Below are 22,856 nucleotides of genomic sequence, written 5' to 3' on the forward strand. Positions count from 1 at the left end.
TTTTTTATGCCTAAATTAGCTTAGAACATAAAAGATTAATGAGGAGAAGAGGAGATTAATGGCCACACACACACACACACACACACATATATATATATATATCCTTAACATCACTTTTTATAAGTAAAATTTACAGTAATTACAGCATCACTTTTTTTTTTTTTATAGAAATAATAGTGATAACACATAAAACAACTTTTGCCTAAACATAATAACCTTATTAGTTATTCAGTCATTACTCATGAGTTAAGAGTCATTTTTGTTTTTGGATTCAATTTCTCTCTCTTTTCTTCTCTATTTTCGGGCCATATATATAGGATACCTAGATGAAGGGTAAGATTCAACATGGCTTTTATCCGGACATTAAATTATGTTTTAGTTATTTAGTTAGATAAACAAACTATGGTTCATTTTTTTTTTTTTAATAAAAAAACGTAGGGATTTCAGAGCTTGCTGTTTGAGTGTGTCAAATGTGAATTTATTTTCTCTAAATAAAAAAAATAAAAAAAAAATTGTAATTTCTTTTCTCAAAATCTAACAGAAAAAAAAAAAAAAAAAAATCCAAATGTTTAAAAAAATTTCTTTTCTCAAAATCTAACAGAAAAAAAAAAAAAAAAAAAAATCCAAATGTTTAAAACAATATTTTACGTATGAAATATCTCTTCACAATTATTTAAACTAATATTTTCACCTCTAAATTTACAAATCTTTTTGAAAAATTGCACTCAAAATAATTTTTTATTGATCCGAAAAGTGTTGGTTACACTAACTAAGTACTCTCATTCATTAATATAATTATAATTATAATAAAAATAAATTATTAAAGTTGTTTTGCTATAATTATTAAGGTTGTTTACCGTATAGTAAATTCTTTTTTAATAGTGACATATATGTCTCAAGTTCTTTTAGGCCTTTATCCCAGCACTAGAAGAAATGGAACCGTGAAAAATGAGTCATCTTCCTATAAAAGTGGTGTTTCATCTTCCTATAAAAGAGATGTAATTTTCTGTTTCAGCATTGGGTTTACTTCACTCCCGCAAATTTCGTTTTACTCAACTCCCCCGCAGCCATAGCAGCGAGTCAACATCTATATATATATATATGAATGGTAGTTCTCTGTGCAACCAGAACAACAGCGGCACAAAAAACCAGCAGAAGCAAGTATAAAAGACATGGTGCATGGCCACGATGGTCATATTCCTACGTTAATAGAGAGACGTGGAAGATCTGAAAGGCCACTGGTTCTTTCTGTGAATAGTAGGAAAGAGACATATTATTGGATTCAGATTTCAGAAATAGTAAAGAAGAGACTGAAGGAAGCAAAAACAACCGTTGAGAACATCGAAAAGGTGTCTTGTTTTGTTTTGTTTTTATAGATGTGTTTTTCTATTTTTCCCGATGTGTTTTAATCATTGAGTTCATGTTAATGAGTTTTTTCGATTGGTTTTTCTAGTAGAATCAATTATTTTATATTTTTAATTTTTTTTTGTCAGCTTTATCTCAATCAAACTCTTATGAGTTTACCATGGTTGGGTTTGAAACTTTCGGAGTCAAGCTTGGACTTCATATACAACATAGTTAATGATACTGCTGCACAAGAAAGTGCAGCAAATAGTGCTGCACAAGCAAGGGCAGCAAAAGAAGCAAAGTTTAAAGCAAGTGCGGCAGCAGAAGCAAAGTTTATTAGCGATTCTGAGAAATTGAAGGCTTCAAATTTCGGTGCATCACTCTTAAGAATAGGCTCATGGATGGTAACATCTCAATTGTTTGCCACAATTAAAAATTTGAACTCTATTCATAACTAAATGAGGAAAAAAAATGTGCAGGTACAACCTCCACGTGAAGGTGCTTTAGTAGTAAAGATTTATTTTGCCAAGCGAAAACTAGTGTGGGAAATTCTAGAGAATGCTTTGAAGAAAAAGATCGAAATACAATGGTCTGATATTATAGGAATTCGAGCTAGAATTATGGAAGATAAGCCTGGAATTCTAGAGATTGAGGTTATTTTCTTAATATTAATTTCATTTTTTTTTTTAATTAAATTTTTTTTTAATATTAGTTTCATCATTTTGTTTGATGTTTCATTTTCCTCTGAGTCTCAATTTGATGTGGTTAAAACTGTTTTCAGCTTAACAATCGTCCTGCTTTCTTTGATGAAAGTAATCCAATGCCGCGCAAACATACCATGTGGAAGATTAGTTCAGACTTTACTGATAATCAAGCTCAAACTTACAGGTTTGTATTGTTTTCTACTTTTCGAATTTTGTAGCTGACATTGCTTTTGGTTTCTACATTACAATATTTGTTTAGTTCATTTGTTATTTTGTCACATCTTTGAACACATAATTTTCTAGTTGTAAATGTGTTATTCTGTTTTAGGAGTTATAATGATTTTTTTGCCAATTAATGAATTATTTTTCTAGTTGTAAGTGTCTTATTCTGTTCAAGACTTCAAGAAATTATGATGAATTTTGCTGTTGGCATGCTATCCTCAGGTTGCACTATCTTGAATTTCCTCCAGGAACCCTTGACAAACACTATGAGAAGCTCCTGCAATGTGACCCCAATTTGTTAAAGTTGAGCCAAAGACCTTTCCCAAGTCTTAGTTCTCCTTACTTCCATACAGATTGCTACAATGGGAGTAAAGAATTTTCTTTGGATTTTTATAAACATGGGCAGTTACCTTTACCATTCTCGAGTATGCATTCGCCATTTAAATCTATTCAACAAATTCAGGCATATGAACAAGCCCACCAACAATACCTTCTTACGACAAATTCAACTTCACCAATATCAGGTATTGCATTGTGCATATTCCAATTCCATACTATTCTAAGGCTTCAATTGTACTCTAACTTGGTTTTTCAAATCTTTTGTATGATATAGTTATGGATTTCTCTCCACATTCAGATGGAGCCATTAGCAACCAAGGAGTTGATGATCCAAGGATGGCAATGTGGTATCAAAGGATGATTAATCCTGCAAACGTTCTAGGGAGAGATCAAATGCAAGGGCCATTTTCTATGGCTATACCAACCCAAGTAAATCCAGCCATATCTGGTCAAAACTATAATGTGTCAGCAGCTTGGCCTATTTCAGACACTCAAATCCTAGATGATATTCAAAGCCAATTGCTGAGTGACAATAAATTTCAATTTGATTATGACCCTTACTTAAAGGTGGAGTCATTGAACAACTTAGTACCTGACTTGCAAAAAGAAATAAAACCAACAAGCAACTTCGAAAACTGTTTGTTGGGTGAAGCTGAACACACAGGTATGCAAAATGTGCGGAATGTCACAAGGGTGAGCTCCTTGGGTTCATTGATGGCGTTGCCAACAGAAGGGCAACCTGCAAGTAGCACTCTCTATCCACAGTCTGTTAACTGGCTACCTCAATCTCAAGATCCTAACGTGAATTTTATGATGCATCTACCTGGGAACAACACTTCAATGGATACAGTTTTTGATCCAGATCGTACAGTTGATACAGATGATCCAACAATGGTAGATTTCACAACTACTAATAATTTTGATGGGGACAATCGCTGGACATGATTCAAAAGTGAGTATTGATATGAGGGAAGGATGATAATAAAGCGCATGAATCAAAAGTGAGTAACAATATTAGGGAAGGATGATAATAAAAGCACATCATGGTCAGGCCCAATGCGATGGCAAGTGGAAAAAATACAAGTCGTAGATTCAAGCTTAAGAATTAACCTGCTCAGAAAGAAAATTGAAGGTAAACACCACATGTCTCACATTTTGTTTAAGAATACGAGGCAATTGGAGGATTCATTTTGAAGTCATCTTATTTAGAATGTGTGCATTGGATATGACTTTTATTTTTTAGGTTTTGGTAAGTAGGCAATTGTACCGAACTTTTATTTTTTTTAGATTTTTGTAAATAGGCAATTGGAGGATTCAATTAAAAGTGATCAGAATTTGTGTACTGGATACGACTTTTTTTATTTTTATTTTTTATTTATTAAATAGACAATTGGAGGAATTTGTGCATTGTGTACGACTTTTTTTTTTTAGTGAGTTCTACTGGTATCATAAACAAATTCTTCTTCCCTAAGTTCCCTCCCTCTCCCAAAATACCTATTATTTTTAACTTTCACATAGACCAACTATTTTTGCTCTACCAATTATAGTTAGCCACATAGAGAATTGTGGCAAAAGTTTTACATTTTTTTTTTGTTACTAGATTTTTTTGTTTTTTTCAATAGAAAAATAGGTAGTCTTGAACTTTGGATTTCCATATTGTTGTGTAAAGCAATTCTAGCTTCAAAGTATGTGCTTTGCAAATCCTTCTTATCATGTAAACTCACAATACTTTTCATTTCACTTTTTTGAGTTCCAAATGTATTACTTTTAGCACGCATTATAAATAAAACCTACAGTATCTCTATGCTTTTGCTTCTCTTTACAAGGGCCTCCTAGTGTACTAGTGTTTTTCATATCTGTTTCTAAGACGAGCAGAGTTTAGCGGATGCTAAATTTACAACCACCATCTAATATATATGAGCGGCTGAGAAGCACGGATACAGTGGTTTCCGTATCCAACATAAATTATGCCCAAAAAACATGTAAAATATATCCACAAATAATAATAATAATAATAATAATTAATTAATTAATTGCCGTGACCTTAACATGTTGTATTCTAGTTTTTCAAGAAATGTTGTGTTGTTGTGTCTCATTTTGTGTCTCCATGACATGTCCAATATGGACATGCTGCCCAAAATGCTGTGTCCGTGCATCCCAAAAGAAGAGTCAGTTGATCATTCGTTCATCTCTTGTACTTTCACTAGGGATGTCTAGTTTGGTTTGCAATCGACAACTAGATCTGATTGTATACAATTTCATTGTATTAGGAAATAGATTTTGAGTTGGTTGAAGGACATAAGAACCAAGTATACTAGCAGACTCTTTCAATCTCTTTTGCTAAGCCTTTTTTTGTGCCAAATATTCAGTTTTTGCAACCAAAAAGAAAATGTTATTGAAAAGCCTGCCTGAAGTTATTTGGTTATGTATCCCCTTTTGGAACTTGACTTTGAGTAAAGCTCTAGCCATACTGCTAAAGAAGCATAAGCGTAGTCTTGGTGTGCTCACAAGAAATAATATGGCTTCTAAGCTATTTATTGGAAGGATAATTGGACTCTAGCAGCTCTGCAGAGTTATTTTAGGACTCTTGGCAGTATGTTTGAGGTCTTTTGCATCAAGAGAATTGGCAACCACATCCTAATAGAGGCGCATTGCATCAAAATCATTCATGCCAGTTGCCTGGTCTTGACCACTCTTTTAGTTCTTTTTTTTTTTTTTTTTTTTTATCCTGGCAAGTTGTCCTTTTGAGAGTTGTATATAAGTTGGATGTTTTAGTGCCTTGGTGCAGTGAAGATTGATGGTAGGGTGTCTGACGATCAGGGAAGCTCTATTGAAAGCGATTCACCTAAACATCAACTCACATGATGGTTGCAAGGAGATAGAATGATCAAAGGCAACAAATCAAATGGAAAACAGAGTCCTTAGTTGAAGACATTCAAAGTAAGCTGTGCGGCAAGAATCCCAACAATTTGCCAATCTTGCCTCAAATAGTTTCATGAACATATTTGGATCTGAAATGACTATGTTGCTGGTTAGAACTTTATGTTATTATCTTCAAATAAACTTTTCTTTTTTGTGGTATCCAAAAATAGTTGTGTCCAAAAAACAAAGTCCTTGAAGAAAAAAAAAACGTGATACCGGCTATTCCAAACAATGACAGACCTACCACCCTTAACTGTAAAGCATGCCCTGTTACAAAGAATGTTCCAACTTACCAGATTACAGAGCCTGTCAAACAACCGAATTGGGAACAGGTTCCATGAATATGGGAAAGAACATGCCTCTGCCTCATATAAGAACCTGTATCCAGACTTGATTTTATTCTGAAATACTTTCCAACCACACAATGGAGATTCTTGCATGATTGAAATTGGATAATGTGAAACCTGGTCTTCCTTGAATCAGAAACCTCCATACAATGGCCATACACTGCTGCAGCTTTTTGTACAATTAAGTTTAGGCTCATATATATATATATATAGATAGATAGATAGATAGATAGATAGATATAATCCGTTTCAATCTACCAAGAAAAAACATATCATTACATACTATTTCCTGCAGCAACTTTGCACCCCAGAGGACAGCAGTGGAATAAATGAGATTTCATTGTGATAGTGAAAATAATCACTAAATAAGATCTGATATGCTCGAGTGCAAGTATGCTGTTTACAAAATAAGTCCATCTAAATTCTGCACTAACTAATTCAAGCAACAGATACAACCATCCCTCATAGAAATATTCACAATACTTTGCTATGGTATAAACTGCATGAATCAAGTTAACATCATACAGCACAATGGTTGTGCAAACATAGTTTCAGACATCAGTTGCCAAGTTCACTTTTTTTTTTTTTTTTTTTAAGTAAATGATTTTATTCCAAATAAGTACCTCATTAATAATACGAAACACTAGATAGCCTAAAGAATTGCACTCAAAGAATTAGATAGCCTAATAATGTTAATTTTATTCCATTAAAATGAATTGAGAAACTGATGACAAATCAAAATCTAGACTAAATAACCAGATTTGCAGCACCCCACATCTGTTATAAATAGCTCGTTTGACAAAGTTACTGTTGTTGATAAGTAATGATATGGGAACTGGCATAGTGGCCCTTTTTGTAACTTTCAAGTGGGGGAGGTGATGTTTGAACCCAGGTTCTCCTCTTGAGAAAAACAGTAACGGCATTGAGCCACAAGGCTCTTGGCATGACATAGTGACTAGTGTCTTCAAACTTGGTTGGGTGATTTACTAGAATCTTCTAGTATGGCTGGAGGATCACCAGATATGCTTGCAGCTTCACATGCACCTCCTGCACTCAATTCACTAAAACTCCTTTTCTTTAATGAAGAGGGAGAATTCTCCTTTTCTTTGTTTTCATTAGCCCATTCTTTTCCTTTTCCTTTTTCTTTTTCATTCTCAATTTCTTTATTAGTATGAGTCTCACCGTCTGGCAGGGGAAACAATGGAGGTTCCCGGCCACTCAATCGAGAAAATACCTTTTCAACCATCTCATTAATTTCCTTCCCCAGACCATTACTGTCCAAAATTAGCTCCCAAACTGATTTAGAAGCTTTCTCCAGCACTGGAGCTCTGTATGAAATCGATACAAAATTATAAGTTACAGAAGCTTCAGTAGTCACAAGTGCCATAAGAATTAGTATTGTCACACATTGGAAGCCCCTTCTAAACCATGACATTGTAACAAACCACACATGCTGGCAATGTGAGATGTTCTTACAGATCCACTTAGAGATCGCAGGTTCAGAGTAAAAAAAGTGGCAATGGAGAAAGAAAGCTCTAACCTCATGTGCATTACTAAAATTTGACAGAGAGTTGATTTAAGCTTTGACCCACCTAAGGTATGTACATACAGGGTATCTACCCACATGGATTCAGCCCACATACAGGGTATCTTCCCAAAATTGCTAAACCCACTTTCAAGTTTCATTCATTATTTTCATATATACATCCACATCAATCATCAAAATTGGTTACACTGGATTGGTCATCTTTTTAATTTTTGACAAAGTTAAGGAAATTTCATGGTACTGAAAACTCAGTCACTATTTAACATTTGATACTGCTAAGATAACTTTAAGATAATGACAATTGCCCAACAGATGACCAAAGCCTTTTCACAAACACATAAAAGCTATGAGTTTTCCAAAAAGTAAGTGAATGCCTTTAGTGCGCACCTGGGAGGCTATTTCTACCTCAAAAGACAAATGAAAAAAGGACAAAAAACACTAAAACTTACTCAAGTTCCTGCCTTAGCGCATCAAACAACTCTCTTTTGGTTTGTTTCTCTGCCCCAGGGGTGTTAAGAACTTTACTCTGTTCAGCCATTTTAATAGTAGTATTCTTAAGCTCTTCCTGCAAAAACAAAGAGCATGGACATACAAAATTCTCACATTAAAATAAAAATAAACCAGTACTTCCTTAAGCATTGATATCTTTGACAACTATTGATTTTAACTTTTTCGACTACTTCCATCCCTCCCTTTCTAATTACAGAATTAAGCAAAGGAGAGAATACTTGTGCTAGAACTCGCTTATGAAATCCAAGAATTTCACTCACATAGGCGGCATCAAACCCATCAAGTCACAACACGTCCCTAAGACTAAAAGAATTGTATAAACATGGACAACTAGTTGGCTTAATGAAATTCAACAGGAGCTAGCAACATGAACCCAAAATTTTATAAAATTCACCAATAAATTTCTAAACTTGATTCTTCTAAACATCTGGATAAGCAACCCACTTTAGTCTACCAGTACTGTTGACAATTCACAAAAAATTTAGTACATCCCCACAAATTCTTACTGCAGAGTTCAGACCACACAAATTGCAATGTGGTTCAAGAATTAGAATTGGTGATACCAACGCTAGGACTTATACTAAGAACTAGCTGATATCAACAAAATTTACATAAATACATACCTAAGCTGTATATATAAAAAAGACGCACACACTTATAAGCAAGAGAACTTTTTGTTACAAATAACAAAGTCTCTGCACTAAAGATTGGGAGGGTTCTATTATCTAAACTCATTTGTAACAGACAGCTCCATCATGTGCATGTGTGCTTATATACATGGACCTTTGATATCATTAAGTGTTATGTATATCAAATTAGTACTCAAATCAAACACAAAGCCCATCAAACTCAACGCCTTCATTGCCCCATTAGCTCTCAAATTATAAAAAAATAATATTTTTTTTTTAAAAAAAAAAAACCCAAAATTTAAATCACCCGAAAAACTTGAAAAAATAAAAAAAATAAAGAATACCCAGAAGTGAAACGTGAAGGAAGAGAATTTTTTTTTTCAATTTACATTGGCTTTGAGCTGGTTGATGATCTTCAATCTGAGCGCGTCTATTGTACCATCATTCATTAGCGATTCCAACACATCCTCTGGAGTTATCACTGATGAACATGAGTCCATTTCCTCTATTTCCTGGGAAAAAAATCGATCTTTTTGTTTTTAAAACTTGACATTCAATGAAAAATCTAAAAGGGTGTTAAAATAATTGTAGAGAAAATAAAAGAGAACCGAGAAATTCTCGTACCTGTTTCTGTGTTTATGTTTCGGCCCGGGTGTGTATGTTTTGGGGTTGGGCTTTTTTTTTTTTTTTTTTTTTTTTTTTTTTTTTTTTTTTTTGACTGAATGTTTTGGGGTTGTTTTTAGTGTTTCTCTTTTGTGATTTTGTGTCTTGCGAAACAAAGGCAGTGTTTGTGTTTATAAGAGAAAAGTTGACGATAAAGATCCGCTCCAAACATGTTTAGATATTTTCTAAATAAAATTATGTGACAAAAATGACATATTCACAGTCCCTTCTATGGTTATATAGCGTATTGAAAAAAAAGATATCTCCTCATATGTTTGAAATCAAACTTTTTTCATGTCAAAAATTTTAGATATAGAACAAATTTTAAAAAAAAATTCACATGATAAGTTGTGATTAGTGTATAATAAATGCAATGATTGGTTTAATGTGAAATTGACTAAAGTCTACAAATGAGATATAAAGAAGTATAAATTTTGTTATCTGTCCAAACTCTAGCATTATTGTTACAACAAACCTTTTTTTTAAAAGAAACAGTAATACTTGTTAGAACACACAAATACGAAAGCAATATATAGAGTTTCTTAAATATGCTTATAATACAATACATAACCAAAATACCACTACAAAAAAGTCTTAACTATTATAGTAGGAGCCTGAGATTATAAGGACTTGTTACAACAAACTTGAATTATTTTACATCATATAACATGTATGCCTTACATGTCCTCTATATATAGAGAGAGAGAATAAAAATCTTTGTATACAGTCTAAAATATCCTTATAATATCTCTAACATTTTTTTTTTACTATCCTTTAGTGTCACATTTATGGTTTGGAGTTCAAATCTCATCTTCCTCCCCTACTTCTATTTCTCTATCAAATGGAAAAAAAAGGGTTGGGGGGGGGGGGGGTGACGATATCCGTGTAAATTAATCAATTCGTACATAGTGAATTGTTTTGTGTTCATTTTCCTCAACTCTCAAAAATAGCATTCTCACATAGCCTTACCTATTTTATTGAGGATTAATGGAAGCGAATATACATAATTTCTTTTATATATATATATATATAATGCAAGAAATTTAAGCCACTCTTCGTTGAACAAGTTCAAACCTCCCCATTTTTTCACTTACCAACACTTAGAGGTGGTATTGTTTAACATGACATTAATACAATATCATTTCTTGCAGGTTAATGTTTAGTATAATTGGGTTCTTGTCAAAGCAGGTTGACATATTTTAACACGATTAATAAATGAGTCGATTCCATATTGACTTGCTTAACCTGCAATCAACCTTAAATTATTCAATTCATAAAAATAAATTCCATTTCTAACATACATTTGAATTATAAATATAATTGAGTAATCAAAAGAATTATAATGGTTGTATTGATAAATTTAGCATTGAAACTCTAAAGTTCCAAACCCTTTTACCCAAAACAAATAAATAAACTCTCTTTTTGCTTTATTTTTCTTAAATTGTGAATTAAACAAGTTAAATAGGTTGTGTTGTGTCAACCCGCTTAATAAATAAATTATGTTAGGTTTACAAGTTTTTAGTCTTTTGACATGGTTATTAAATGAGCTAAGTTGGGGTTGAGTTATGCATTCGAATACCCATACCTCAATATGATGCGAACAAGACACGCTAATATAAATTATAACCCCTACTAGTAGTTACTACTTTGTACATGTATCTCACTCCAAATTATTATATTTTTAAATGTGGAATGATACATGTTTCAGTAATTCACTAAAAGTTTTCTTTTTAAATTTCCAAAAAAAAAAAAGTTTTCTTTTTTAATATTGCAAAATATTTTCAATTACGGCTTCATTTGTTTTGTAGTAAAATGTTTTTTGACAAATATTTTCAGTATTTTATATTATTTGTTTGGTTATAAGACCTTGGTCAATCTTGACAAATTTTTCCGTTAATCATAAAACTTTCTATAAAACTTGTAAAATGTTTTATAAAAAAATTCAATAAAACATTTGCCAAATTGATAATCACATTAACCCCTTGCTTCTCACGTTCTTTCACGCAAGAATGATGGTGGTAGTAGATGGGATCGTTTGTGCAGTGGCACAAGACAAGTGGTGATTATCAGTGGTGGCAAGCTAGGAGGCAGTGTTGGGAGGTGAAACTCAAGACCATCAAGGTTGGAATGAGTTTGGAGGAAACGCTCATTCAAAGTCAATACGATGGAGTTATGGAATTTGTGATTGGCAAAAATCAGTGGAAATCCGATGGTTTTGTGTGTGGATTCAACATCATTCATTAGAGATTCCAACCCATCCTCTTGTGTTACTACTGGTGAGCATGACTCCATATCTCGCTTTCTTTTCAAACTGTTTCCTTCTAGTAAAAGAAGAAAAATATTCTTTTTCTTTTTAAAGCTTTATTTTCAATGAAAAAACTAATAAAACAAAATAAAATAAATTTGTAGAGAAGCAAACGAAAACTGAGAATTTCTCATACTGTTTTGTAGAGGTAGGTTGAGGGTGACACTTTTCTCTTTATGTATATATATATTCACTTAGGTTTCTGTTATTGGTCGGTTGAATGGGCCTGGAGGGAGAGGAAAGTATCTTATATGCCCAGCTCATACAAGAATTTCTCTTAGAGGAGGGGTAAAGTATTTATTTATAGTATTTCTTACAAGTTCAAAAAAAAATTATCTTATTGGTCATTAAAAAGGGTTATTAATTAATACTGATTTTACTTGCTAAGAATCTTGTAATTCATTAAAGGGTTTTTTTTTTTTAAAAAAAGAATTTATTTTTGCTAGTAAATAGAAAGAATGAGAGGAAGAAATGCCCTTGGTAAGTTATACGCTAAAAAAATCATCGCCAAAGTAATATTTCGACTTTCTAGAGAGTGAGTACATTAAGTTGTCATGCTCATATGCAGTGAAATTATCCCTTTCCATTTAAATCTTCCGATTTCCTCAAATTTTGATGAAGATTTAAAAATTAAAAAAAAAAAAAAAAAACTTGACATTAAGAAAATCTAATCTTAAAAAAAATCCAGCATAAACCACATAAAAATAGATAATACCTCATGTTTCATGGAGAGAATTAGAGGATTTAAATGAGAGGGGATCTCATCCTGCTTTCCACATTAGTGCCTGTTTTACGTCTATAAATTTAGAACTGTACATCATGTAATATTTTGTGAGGACAAAGCATACCAACTGCAGAAAATCCTACTGTTATTGCAGGAAAACAAGAACATACTCGATTGCAAATCATCTAAATGGGTGCAAAAACCAGCACTAAACAATGCAAAAAAAAAAAAAAATATATATATATATTATAGAGAGAGAGAGAGAGAGAGAGAGAGAGTTTATTTACTTGAGGATATTATTTCATTGCATAAGAAATTATTGACCAAAAAACTCGGTATCAATGAATTCCATCACTATCACAAAAATAAATAATTATGTGAAGGATTTTTCTTTCCATCCTTTACCCAATATTGCAAACCCATGTCTAAACTCAACTATCTTATCTCTTGATGACTATCAAAATTCCATGCCGTTGCAGCTCATTGGCCTGTATCCTTAGTCAGATGTTCACGCATGCATGGATTCAGCTCTGCTATATGCATCATGCCATGACAATCTTGTAACTGAATTTATTGGTCATCTACATCTTTATCCAAGGAGGCTGACAAATAGCTCATGATGAAGCCATCCAGATCTCCTTCAAGGACAGAATCAGGATCTGAGACCTCATAGCTAGTTCGGAGATCTTTCACCATGCGGTAAGGCTGCAATGAAAATATTAGAGGAAGTTAATGATGCTTAGATTGTCCATGGTAATACTAACAAACAAGTAAGGTCCCAGATCATACATGGAGCACATAACTACGTATCTGGCTGCCCCAAGTTATGTCAGTGAGAGATTGTGTATGTAGCGCATTCATCTGAGCCTGGCGAGCCATCTCAAGTTGGTCCAATCGAGACTGAAGCACAGCCATAGCTGAAGCCTTATTTTGATGTTGTGATCTGCGTTTACAACATAAATGTATCTTTGGAATTGAGAAAACTAACCAAACAACAAAGCAAAAAGGAATGGTTTTTTTTCCTTAACTTTTACACACCACATTTCATACCTTTCATTTTGACAAGTGGCAGTAACTCCTGTAGGGATGTGAACTATCCTCACAGCACTCTCAGTCGTATTAACATGCTGGCCGCCAGCACCACCAGCACGAAATCGCTCAATACGGAGATCAGATTCATTGATTTCTACACGGGTAGATCCATCACCCATGATTGGAATTACAGCAACAGCAGCAAATGAAGTATGGCGGCGCTTGTTACTGTCAAAAGGGGAGATACGTACCAACCTGTGCACTCCTACCTCTGCTTTGGCATATCCAAAAGCATATTCACCATCCACTTTGATTGTTGCCCGCTGAAAGAACATAATGATTTAAAACCAAAAATTATTAGTATAAATAATCATGCCTATCCACTGTTCAATAGCAGCATAGGTAGGTTTGCTAGGAGTGAGTGTTGCCGATTTCCTTTAATAAGCAAGTAATCCATTACAAACAATAAGTTTGATCAAAGATAAGGATAAGCCGAAACTAGTGAGAAGATGAACCTTGATTCCGGCAATCTCACCAGGCATTTCATCCACCACAGTTACTTTATATCTATGTTGCTGAGCCCACAGTTTATACATCTGCATGACCATTGCTGCCCAATCCATGCTCTCAGTACCCCAGCTCCAGCTTGAACCTATATCATGTACATATAAGTACATCCACTGCTACCAGTGAACAAGGACAAGAAGGAAGAAATATATAAATGAAACACGGGAAACTTTCATGTTATCAAGATTCATAAAACACATAAGGGCATTTAATGTGGAAAAGATGCAATGAACTTAAAAGGCTGTTAGTCTTTTACAACAATATATAAAAATAACCTCTATGTAACAAGAGCAAGGATCCTGCTCTCCAGCTAACATAGCTTGAAGCTCTTTCTCTTTTGAATTTTTTCTCATCCTATGCAAAGCTTTCAATGATTCCTGCAAAGAGAAGGCAAGTAAACATGTATACAAGTTGGTATCTAGGCAATAAAAAAAAAAAAAAAAAAAAAAAAAAAAAAAAAACCAAGTATTACCTTATAACTTAAAAGAAAAAGGCTGAATATTAGGATAAGTATTCAACATCTGTAGAACTGATGAATATTTATGTAGTTTGCTTTCATAACATTAAATTAGGAAGAAAATCTATTGAAAAGATAAGCAAGCTATCTCATCCATAAAATGTTTGGAAAGAAAGAAATTTTCTCAGGATCTTGCTCCATCATCTACACATGACAATCACAGTCAATATATATAATTAAAAAAAAAGAAAAAAAAGGCTGATTCCAGTTATTATTGACATTGCACACTGAATTGCATGTTCACCAAAGTTTTGACAACACTAAACACCATATATTAAATGAAGAAAAAAATTTCAAATTTTGCCAGGTTGTTCAATATAGTATACAGGCTATAAATGAAAAAATAGAATAGATACATGCCTAGATAAAGAAGTGAGTGCCCACCGATTCCAACTCCACATCATTCTCTTCATGAGCAAGCTTAATCATGTCAATATGCTCTAACAATTCTCGCTCAAATGCCCTCACTTCTTTCATTTTACCCATAAGCGAACCATGTTCACGGCTTATCTTACCAGCATGCACAGGATCGTCCCAAATATCTGGCTTATTCAGCTGCATCGATAACATATCCAACCTAACCACCAATTTCTTCCACTGCCACCATACACGACAAAAAGTACACATCACATTGCCATATATTATATAAAAACAAAAATCAAAACTTGTTTCAACCCTTATAATCAGAAATGTAAAGAAAAATTATACTTCAGAATTCAGACTCAACTCAAAACCAGCAAATACAAATACACATATTTGATAGCGTAAATCTCAATATATACACAAAAATATGCTTAAACAAATCTCAAATGTATAGCATATTTTTCCTTTAATGAATAACTATCCAAACCTAAAATTTGCTACACATCAGACATATAAACCGAATTAATGCTTAATTAACCTCTTATGACCAGACAAAACTAAAACAAACTTTATACCAACACACGACCGTATCAGACTTCATACTACTGCATATGACCAAGAATGATTTAACTTTCAGCTAAAGGAACAGACTTTACTGCATTAAAACCAAAATCAGACACAGCATTACATGTTATACCTTCAAGCGCTTCTTGATTAGATGAATGGATTGAGCAACTGCAGCAGCATGACTCCTCCAATCACTCTCACTCTCATCAAGAATTGTCCAATTACTAGCCATAATCCCCTCGACCGTGAGCCCGTCTGTGGTTGAGGGCTCCACAACAGCTTCAGTACTAAAATAGTGAGACTGTGTCCAAATGACTGGACTTTGGTGAGACTGACAACGGTTTTTGCTGCTTGGGAGTGAACTGGAGCAAGACCCAGAAGCTGAAAGTGTTGAAAAGAGTGGAATCTGGTGAAACCCATTAGGATTTTTGACGTTTGGAAGTGAATTGGGGCAAAACCCAGAAAAGTTAGGCCTAGAACTGAAAGACCCAGAAGCTGAAATAGGGTTTTTGGATGGTGAGAGTGATGAAAAGAGTGGATTTTGGTGGAACCCATTAGGATTTTTGATCCTTGGAAGTGAATTGGAGCAAAACCCAGATAGTAAAATAGGGTTTTCTGGTCCTGAATGAGAGAATTGGCAAGACCCAGATGGGGTTTCTGTGGATTTGTGAGAAAATGAAGAGAAAAGATAAGAAATTTTAGGGTTTTGGAGAGAAATTGTGGAGCTTCTACATGATTTTCTGAGTTTGGAATTTAACATTTTTGTAGAGGGGATTTTGTAAAATGAATTGGGAAAAACAAAGGGCGAATTTTATTTTTTTTGGGGATTGGAAATTTGGAATGTTAGGGTTTAAGACAGATTGAAGGGTTTAAGAGAGACCGTCACTAAAACGATGTCGTGTATTCACCACAAATTTCATTGTGAAATGGAGAGTGTCAAGTTAAGGGCTGAGATTAATTTAAAATAAATCCATGGCCTCAAATATCCCACGTCAAACAACACACTTAACAGAGTACGAATCAAAACTAACGTTAGTTCCAACGTTTCTCTACTGTGTCTTTGGTGTCTCTGTTTCTCACAGAACATTCGAGCCAAACCCATAAACCCCAAATCTCAAGGCAAAATCATAAGCTTTGTTTTATTTAGTTGAAATTAAAAAAATTTTACTGAAAGTTTTGTTGATAAAGCTAATAGGTAGTACAACGAAACCTATAAATAGTATCAAAAAATGTAATAAGATCTATAAATAGTAGTAAAAATAAGCTAAATATTAAATAAATAAAAAAACTAACTTTTTAAACCAATACTAAATGCAAACTAAACAAGAAAACACAGTCAAACTGATCAAAACTGAAACAAAATGAGACCCAAGGAAAAAAAGAGATGAGAGACTCATACACCAACTATAATTACCAAATATCTATAGCAAGGAAAGGGAAAAAAAAATCAATCAAAGAAAGGGATAATCTTTAGTGCTATGATTGAAAGAAAATGATGCTCTTTGACAAAGAAAACAAGAAAAGAAATAACAAAACCATAAATCAGATCTCAAAATTTGAAATATTCATCCTATCAAAAAAAAATTGAAATATTCAAATTTTTTTGGGCGGGCCTAAAAAGCTGATATCAAATCTTCCTTACCACAAATTCGAGGCAATTCTCATGATAAGAACTATTAGTGGCGGTGGCGTGCGTGCAAGGAGAAGTCGTCCATGGCTAGGCTTCATTGAGAGTGGGTAAGAAGCTAGAGATGAGAAAAACAAAAACTAAACCGAAGTTTGGCTCCTTTAAGTCTCTTGAAATGTTAAAAAAATTAACTCTATTTTTTAAAATTAGTTATACACAATATCATGTACATTTTTACTAGTATAAGTTTGAAGTAATTTAAAATAAAATTTAATATTTATTTGAATTATTTTGATTATATATCACAATTTTATATTTTTATATAATAAAAATCATTCACCCAATGTATTTTAATTTAGGTTAAGTTTATATCCAATGCATCAATACACTAAATACAATACGATGTAGATACATGTTTGCATCGTATTGTATCCAATGCATCAATACAATGGAGATGTGTGTTTGCATAATATCGTATTCAGTGTACTTATGCACTAGACAGAAATTGTGTCCTTCTAATATAGTCAACTTTATCTACTACACATCATGTTTGCGTTAAATGTCACAATATATGCATGAATTTATACATCTAAAATTAATGTCGCCTCTCATGTGATTTATTCTAATCATTAAAATAGTTAATTTACTTTAGTTAAAACTTTGTTAAAATATCATATCTCACTCATTTATATATACTATAAATTTGAAATCTTTGACTTTTTGTTAACCTCATGACAAGTTGTCACATAAGCTTTTAAAGTTTTACAATTTTCCACATCAACATAATTTTTTTATTTATTTGAATTTGTTAACCCGATATTACTTTTCCTCTCTATTTAGCTTTCTTGGTTGTTATTTCGATAATCGTTCTTCTATGATACATAAAATTAGAGAATGTTTAACAATTTTCCCAGAGCAAAAGTTATTGATGACTTAGGTAAGTTATTGGTTAATGGTGAAAAAAAGAGTGTTTAAATAAAATAAAGACTAAAGACCAAAAACTTGATATTGGAGACACGATAGACAAGAGTGTTTGATTTACATAATTATTTGTTTATTTTGTACTCTCTTTCTCTTCTTGGAGAAATTTTTTTTTATCAATCCAGCCATTTAGTTTAGTTTAAACAGTAAGATTGTTCTCTATATACAAAAATCTACTATAGCCATTTAGCCTGCTATTGTAGGCAATCAGAAGGTATAATCTTTATAATATTTGCTATCCACTAATAGTACTCACCATTCCAAATTTTAAGTTGGGTTATTTTAAGGTTTTGTTGTTGGATATTATAGAAGAGGATTGTCTATTTGCTAAATAATTAGCTGATTTTGGTGAATGGGTATAGAATTTTGATGCTCTTTTTTTTTTTTTTTTCAATGGGAATCTATAATTTATGGGATTTGAATTATAGAGTGTAACCAAATTTGTCGGATCAAATGATAGTGTGGGATTAAGGAGTTTGTGGTTTAATTGACGAGTAGGTTGCTATAGTAGACACCTGTTAACCAATAAGTTTAGGGATATAAAACTTTTTTAATGTATTAAATTCCTATTTTGTAGTTCAAGAGTAGTGTATATTGGGGAATAGCTTCACTTCCAGGTGCATTAACAAATTTTGTTAATTTATAATGACATTTTTTTTATTTACAAATTCAATTTATGTAAAATAAGCTAAAATTAAATCATATATTATACTCAATTCATTTTCTATTCATCGTACGGGTTAGTAACTAGTTATTATTAATATGATTTTAATTAAGTTGTGCCTCACATGGACATAATAGTAGTCAATCCTAAAGCTATTATATATTTTTAATAGGCATTAGACAATTTAATTCAAAAGAAGAAGAAGAAGACATTAGGCAATTTACACTTAAATTATGCCATTAAAATAATTTTTTTCATTTCTATTCTCTAATAATGTAACTTCATGGTTAATAATAAAATTAAAGATAAAAGGTAAATGAGATAAGTAGTGATAAGATTGTTAAAAGAGAGAAAACAAGTATTTTAAAAATGATAAAAAAAAGTTACAAAAATAATATAATTAAGATACATATAAAAAATATATATATTATTTTCCGTTCAACTACATAGCGATTTATGAAACTACCCACACATACGTGAATTGTTTCTTTAACAGCCATATATTGAGAGAATTTTTTAACATATTTAGTTTAAATTTATTTATTAAAAAAAACAAAAAAAAAATAGAAGAAATAGTATTTTATGGAATTGGCAAATAGCAAAACGACGACGGTTCGCACAAATGCGACTTCAACTCCAACAACCCACCCTCTTCTTTACCAAGTTCCCCAAACCCCAAATCTGCTACTTCACGACCATGGCCACCATGCCAAACTCAAGCAGCGAAGCTGACTCAACCACAAATGCCAATTCCCAAAACGACCTTCAAAACCTACAGAACTACCCAGTGCCACTCTCTCCTCGACCTCCTCTTATCTCCAAGGACATAGAGCTCAGCAGAGCCATGTCTGCCAAGTCCAACTCCTTCTTTGGGTTACCAAGACCCGATGTCATATACCAGGACCAGTGGTTCGTTGTTGTGAACAAGCCTCAGGGTTGGTACTGTGAACGAGTCTTCGAATCGGTGCCTATGGCTCTGTGTGAGTGTGACTCGGCCGAGTCAGGTTAGTCTTTTTGACTCAGGGAAGGTGTTTTTGAATTGTTCTCGGTTTTTTGTTTTGTGGGTATTCGGTGGAATGTGAGGACTCGGACGGCTGAGTTTGACTCGGTCACTGGGTCCGAGTTGACTCGGTCTGAGTCAGGAGACTCGATGAAGGTCTCCATTGGCTTGTTCTCGGTTTTTTATTTTGTGGGTAGTTGGTGAAATTTGATAACTCGGATGGCCGGTTTTATATGTATTATGTTTAGATCATACAAAGCTACAATGGAGAAGCTGAAATGCTTATATAAAAATGATAACTTTGCTGAGGAAGTATAGGAAAAGAAAACAAGATAGAATATTTTTTTTTTTTGGATGCAATGCTGTTGATTAGCCTAAGAGAACTATTGAGTTCATTTTTGTTTTCTTTTAAACTAGAGCAAGATAGAGCATGAATTCAATATTTGTGAATGGTTTTATAATCCGTATGGTGGTTTCCTTGGCGAGAACTTGGAGGGAAGAGGTTGGGAAATGTTGAACTTAGATGAAGTTTGTTGGATTGAATGAAACAATATATTCTAGATAACTAAGAGTGAAGAATTACTAGGGTGATGAACTGCTAGAGTATATTCATGTAAAACTTATTTGATTGCTTGATGGAGTTTTATAAAATGTGCATCCAAGTAAATTGAATTTGGTTTTCATAGGTATTGTACTCCACAAGAAGCTAACTGATTGCTGGACTTAAGTTGTAGTTTTGTTCATACATCTCTGTCTGTTTGATAAAAAGGCTGTTGTCAAAATCAGCACCTTATTAAATACAAGTTGATAATCGGAAGTATTTTGGTGCTTGATAGAGTAAGGTGACTATTATAGTGTTTCTGTAATTCCTGGACTGCAATTTGAATTTGCTTCTCAGTAAAATGAGCTTCCACCACGTATACTGGCTTGTTCATTAGTGAATAAACTTGAAATGCATCTTATATGAGGTGCTTATGAATATAGATATTTCAAGTCATTTGGCTTCAACTTATGTGAATTCTATCAGCATCTGATTCCCTTAACTAGATTCTGTAAGCTGCAAGCCATACAGTTTATTGGATTTGTGAATACTAAATATGTACTCTATAATGAATAGGAACTATTCGTGGTGCTTTCTGACAGATTAAGCTCCTAGAGATAGTTGTGTAAAGCTTATTTGATTGCTAAAAATAGTTTCTTAAATTGCCAGAATTTGTTTTGAATTTGCTTCTCAATATTGCTTCCTTTACATATACAGGGCTTGATGATTAGTGAATAAAATAGAAATGCATCTTACATGATATTATTATGAATATAGATATTTCAAGTCATTTTACAACAACGTATGTGAAATCTAACACCATCTGATGTCCATAACTAGATTCTGTAAGCAGCAAACCATACATTTGATTGGATTTGTGAATGCTAAATATGTGCTCTTTAATGAACAGGAACTATTAATGGTGCTTTCTGACAGATTAATTGATAGCTCTTTCTTGAATATGGAACTGAGTTAAACTGTTTCAATGTAGGGAGCCCCCCAGAGCTTCATCTTGCTAATAGACTTGATCGTGACACTAGTGGTGTTATGCTAATAACAAAGTCCCACAAAGTAGCTTCTAAGATGGTTAAGGCATTCACTGATCACAAGGTTACCAAAACATACATTGCCCTCTGCATTGGTCCAGCTCCAAAATGGGAAAAAATAACTGTTAAATCAGGTCATGGACGATCAAAATTTGGGGCTTATCGAGTTTATGCTGCATCAGATGTGGGCCGGGTATTACCAGGTGGGTCAATGGTCAAAGACATGGAAACGTCATTTGACGTATTATCAATAAATGGACAAGGGAGCTTCAAAGAGAGATCTGAATTTAGGAAAGATGAAGAAAATACTTTAGTAGTTGAAGAGAAAGCTGTAATAGACAGTGATGTGAAGAAGGATGTGATAGTGGTAAGAGCTTATCCTCGGAATGGAAGAACACATCAAATCCGCTTGCATTGCCAATATCTTGGAATTCCTATTATAGGGGATGTGAAATATGAGGGTGTCAAAGAGTGGAAAGGGAGAAGTTATGATGGACATGAACTTCATGCAGAGAGCTTGTCATTTGAGCACCCTGTTACTGGTCTTCCAGTAACATTTTGTGCACCTCTGCCTTCATGGGCCAGCCAGGCATTGCAACAATAATACCAAAGGGGCCTACTTTGCTTCCTGTTGGATGTTTCGGGCTGAGGAAGATTCTCTCGACATTATTAGACTTTTCGCTTTTGTGAGGTGCAAACTGGAATTTTGTGCATGGACATGATGCTATAGATTTCTGGTGGGCATCAGTATAGCCAATTCATATTTCATGGAGCTGGTATCTCACCCTTTCAATTGCCAGGTGCTCTATACAAAGGTCTGTTGCTAAAAGCAAAACATGAGGGTTCCAAGTAAAGGAAAAATTTTCCTTTAAATTGGTTTGAAGAAATCTCCTCCAACCTTACATGGCATTTAGATGATTAAACATATGTACTTTAATCGCATGACATGTTAAGCCATATTTAATCAAGTAACTTGACTATTAAATTGATCACGTGTGGACGATTAGTTGAATGACATATAGTGAGTTGGAGGGAAAACTATGTTCCAAGAAAAATCCCCCTTTTGATGGAATCATTGTGTTTTCCTCACCATCACTATGCCTTTCTTAGCTGTCACAAAAAAAAATGCTGAACATATTCATCTAGGCATCAATTGTCCTAAAATGGCTTCATAGCGGTTGTGACAAGTGTTTTAGGACTCAATATGCATGAAGAGTACAAGATGAAGTTATCATCATGCAAGATGAAATTATCAACATGACAAACTCACTATTCTCACATGAAAATTAGTCTATAGGAAACCATTGGATCAATTTCCTGTAGAAATGTTATTTCTTTTTTCTGATTTTTGACGGCATGAGCTCTCAGTTACCAAGTAGCTAGGAAATGCTGAGTTTCAATATGTACTTTGCCCAGTTTTGTCACATTATTTATTTTATGTAATTGCTAACCTTATTTTCTTGTTAAATGACTGCCTGGTTGGACATGAGGCAGCTTGATGTTATATGATTGCTTTATCGGTCAGATGAATTCTTGAAATTGCATAATCTGAGACAAGGGTTTCTTCATTCTATTATTTGGAAAGTGGAAGGCCACTGATCTATCTATAAGTAGCCAGGGACAAAAGCAATAATGTCCTGCACCACTAACAGTAACATATTCCTTGGAATTAACCACATATCAAATTTGATCA

General features: G+C 33.4%; 4 protein-coding genes across 5 annotated transcripts; 2 read left to right on the forward strand and 2 right to left on the reverse strand.

The window, feature by feature from the left end:
• Nucleotides 1-919: 919 nt before the first annotated feature.
• LOC112028742 (uncharacterized) lies at nucleotides 920-3,954 on the forward strand. Of its 2 annotated transcripts, none has more exons than XM_065763182.1 (6): nucleotides 920-1,349; nucleotides 1,494-1,751; nucleotides 1,827-2,000; nucleotides 2,129-2,235; nucleotides 2,496-2,797; nucleotides 2,911-3,954. In XM_065763182.1, the coding sequence occupies exons 1-6, from the start codon at nucleotides 1,173-1,175 to the stop codon at nucleotides 3,555-3,557; spliced, it is 1,665 nt and encodes a 554-aa protein (XP_065619254.1). In that variant the 5' UTR covers nucleotides 920-1,172; the 3' UTR covers nucleotides 3,558-3,954. The 2 variants fall into 2 exon arrangements, with proteins under 2 accessions (XP_065619254.1, XP_023917195.1); XM_024061427.2 differs by having other exon boundaries at nucleotides 922-1,349; nucleotides 2,887-3,954.
• A 2,601-nt stretch (nucleotides 3,955-6,555) lies between these two features.
• LOC112028761 (uncharacterized) lies at nucleotides 6,556-9,353 on the reverse strand. Its single transcript, XM_024061451.2, has 4 exons — nucleotides 9,191-9,353; nucleotides 8,956-9,078; nucleotides 7,877-7,992; nucleotides 6,556-7,209 (listed from the first exon to the last, which is right to left on the reverse strand). The coding sequence occupies exons 2-4, from the start codon at nucleotides 9,064-9,066 to the stop codon at nucleotides 6,846-6,848; spliced, it is 591 nt and encodes a 196-aa protein (XP_023917219.1). The 5' UTR covers nucleotides 9,067-9,078; nucleotides 9,191-9,353; the 3' UTR covers nucleotides 6,556-6,845.
• Nucleotides 9,354-12,521: 3,168 nt separating this feature from the next.
• LOC112028759 (peptide chain release factor PrfB2, chloroplastic) lies at nucleotides 12,522-16,182 on the reverse strand. Its single transcript, XM_024061449.2, is given in 8 exon segments — nucleotides 12,522-12,963; nucleotides 13,048-13,201; nucleotides 13,309-13,613; nucleotides 13,806-13,927; nucleotides 13,930-13,942; nucleotides 14,133-14,234; nucleotides 14,759-14,971; nucleotides 15,435-16,182. Coding segments are annotated over 8 exon segments (1,674 nt in total). The 5' UTR covers nucleotides 16,065-16,182; the 3' UTR covers nucleotides 12,522-12,828.
• Nucleotides 16,183-19,181: 2,999 nt separating this feature from the next.
• LOC112028748 (RNA pseudouridine synthase 1) lies at nucleotides 19,182-22,631 on the forward strand. Its single transcript, XM_024061435.2, has 2 exons — nucleotides 19,182-19,580; nucleotides 21,109-22,631. The coding sequence occupies exons 1-2, from the start codon at nucleotides 19,199-19,201 to the stop codon at nucleotides 21,765-21,767; spliced, it is 1,041 nt and encodes a 346-aa protein (XP_023917203.1). The 5' UTR covers nucleotides 19,182-19,198; the 3' UTR covers nucleotides 21,768-22,631.
• The last annotated feature ends 225 nt before the right edge of the window (nucleotides 22,632-22,856 follow it).

This window comes from Quercus suber, unplaced genomic scaffold, assembly GCF_002906115.3.
Source record: "Quercus suber isolate HL8 unplaced genomic scaffold, Cork oak 2.0 scaffold_495, whole genome shotgun sequence".
Classification (NCBI taxonomy): Eukaryota; Viridiplantae; Streptophyta; class Magnoliopsida; order Fagales; family Fagaceae; genus Quercus; species Quercus suber.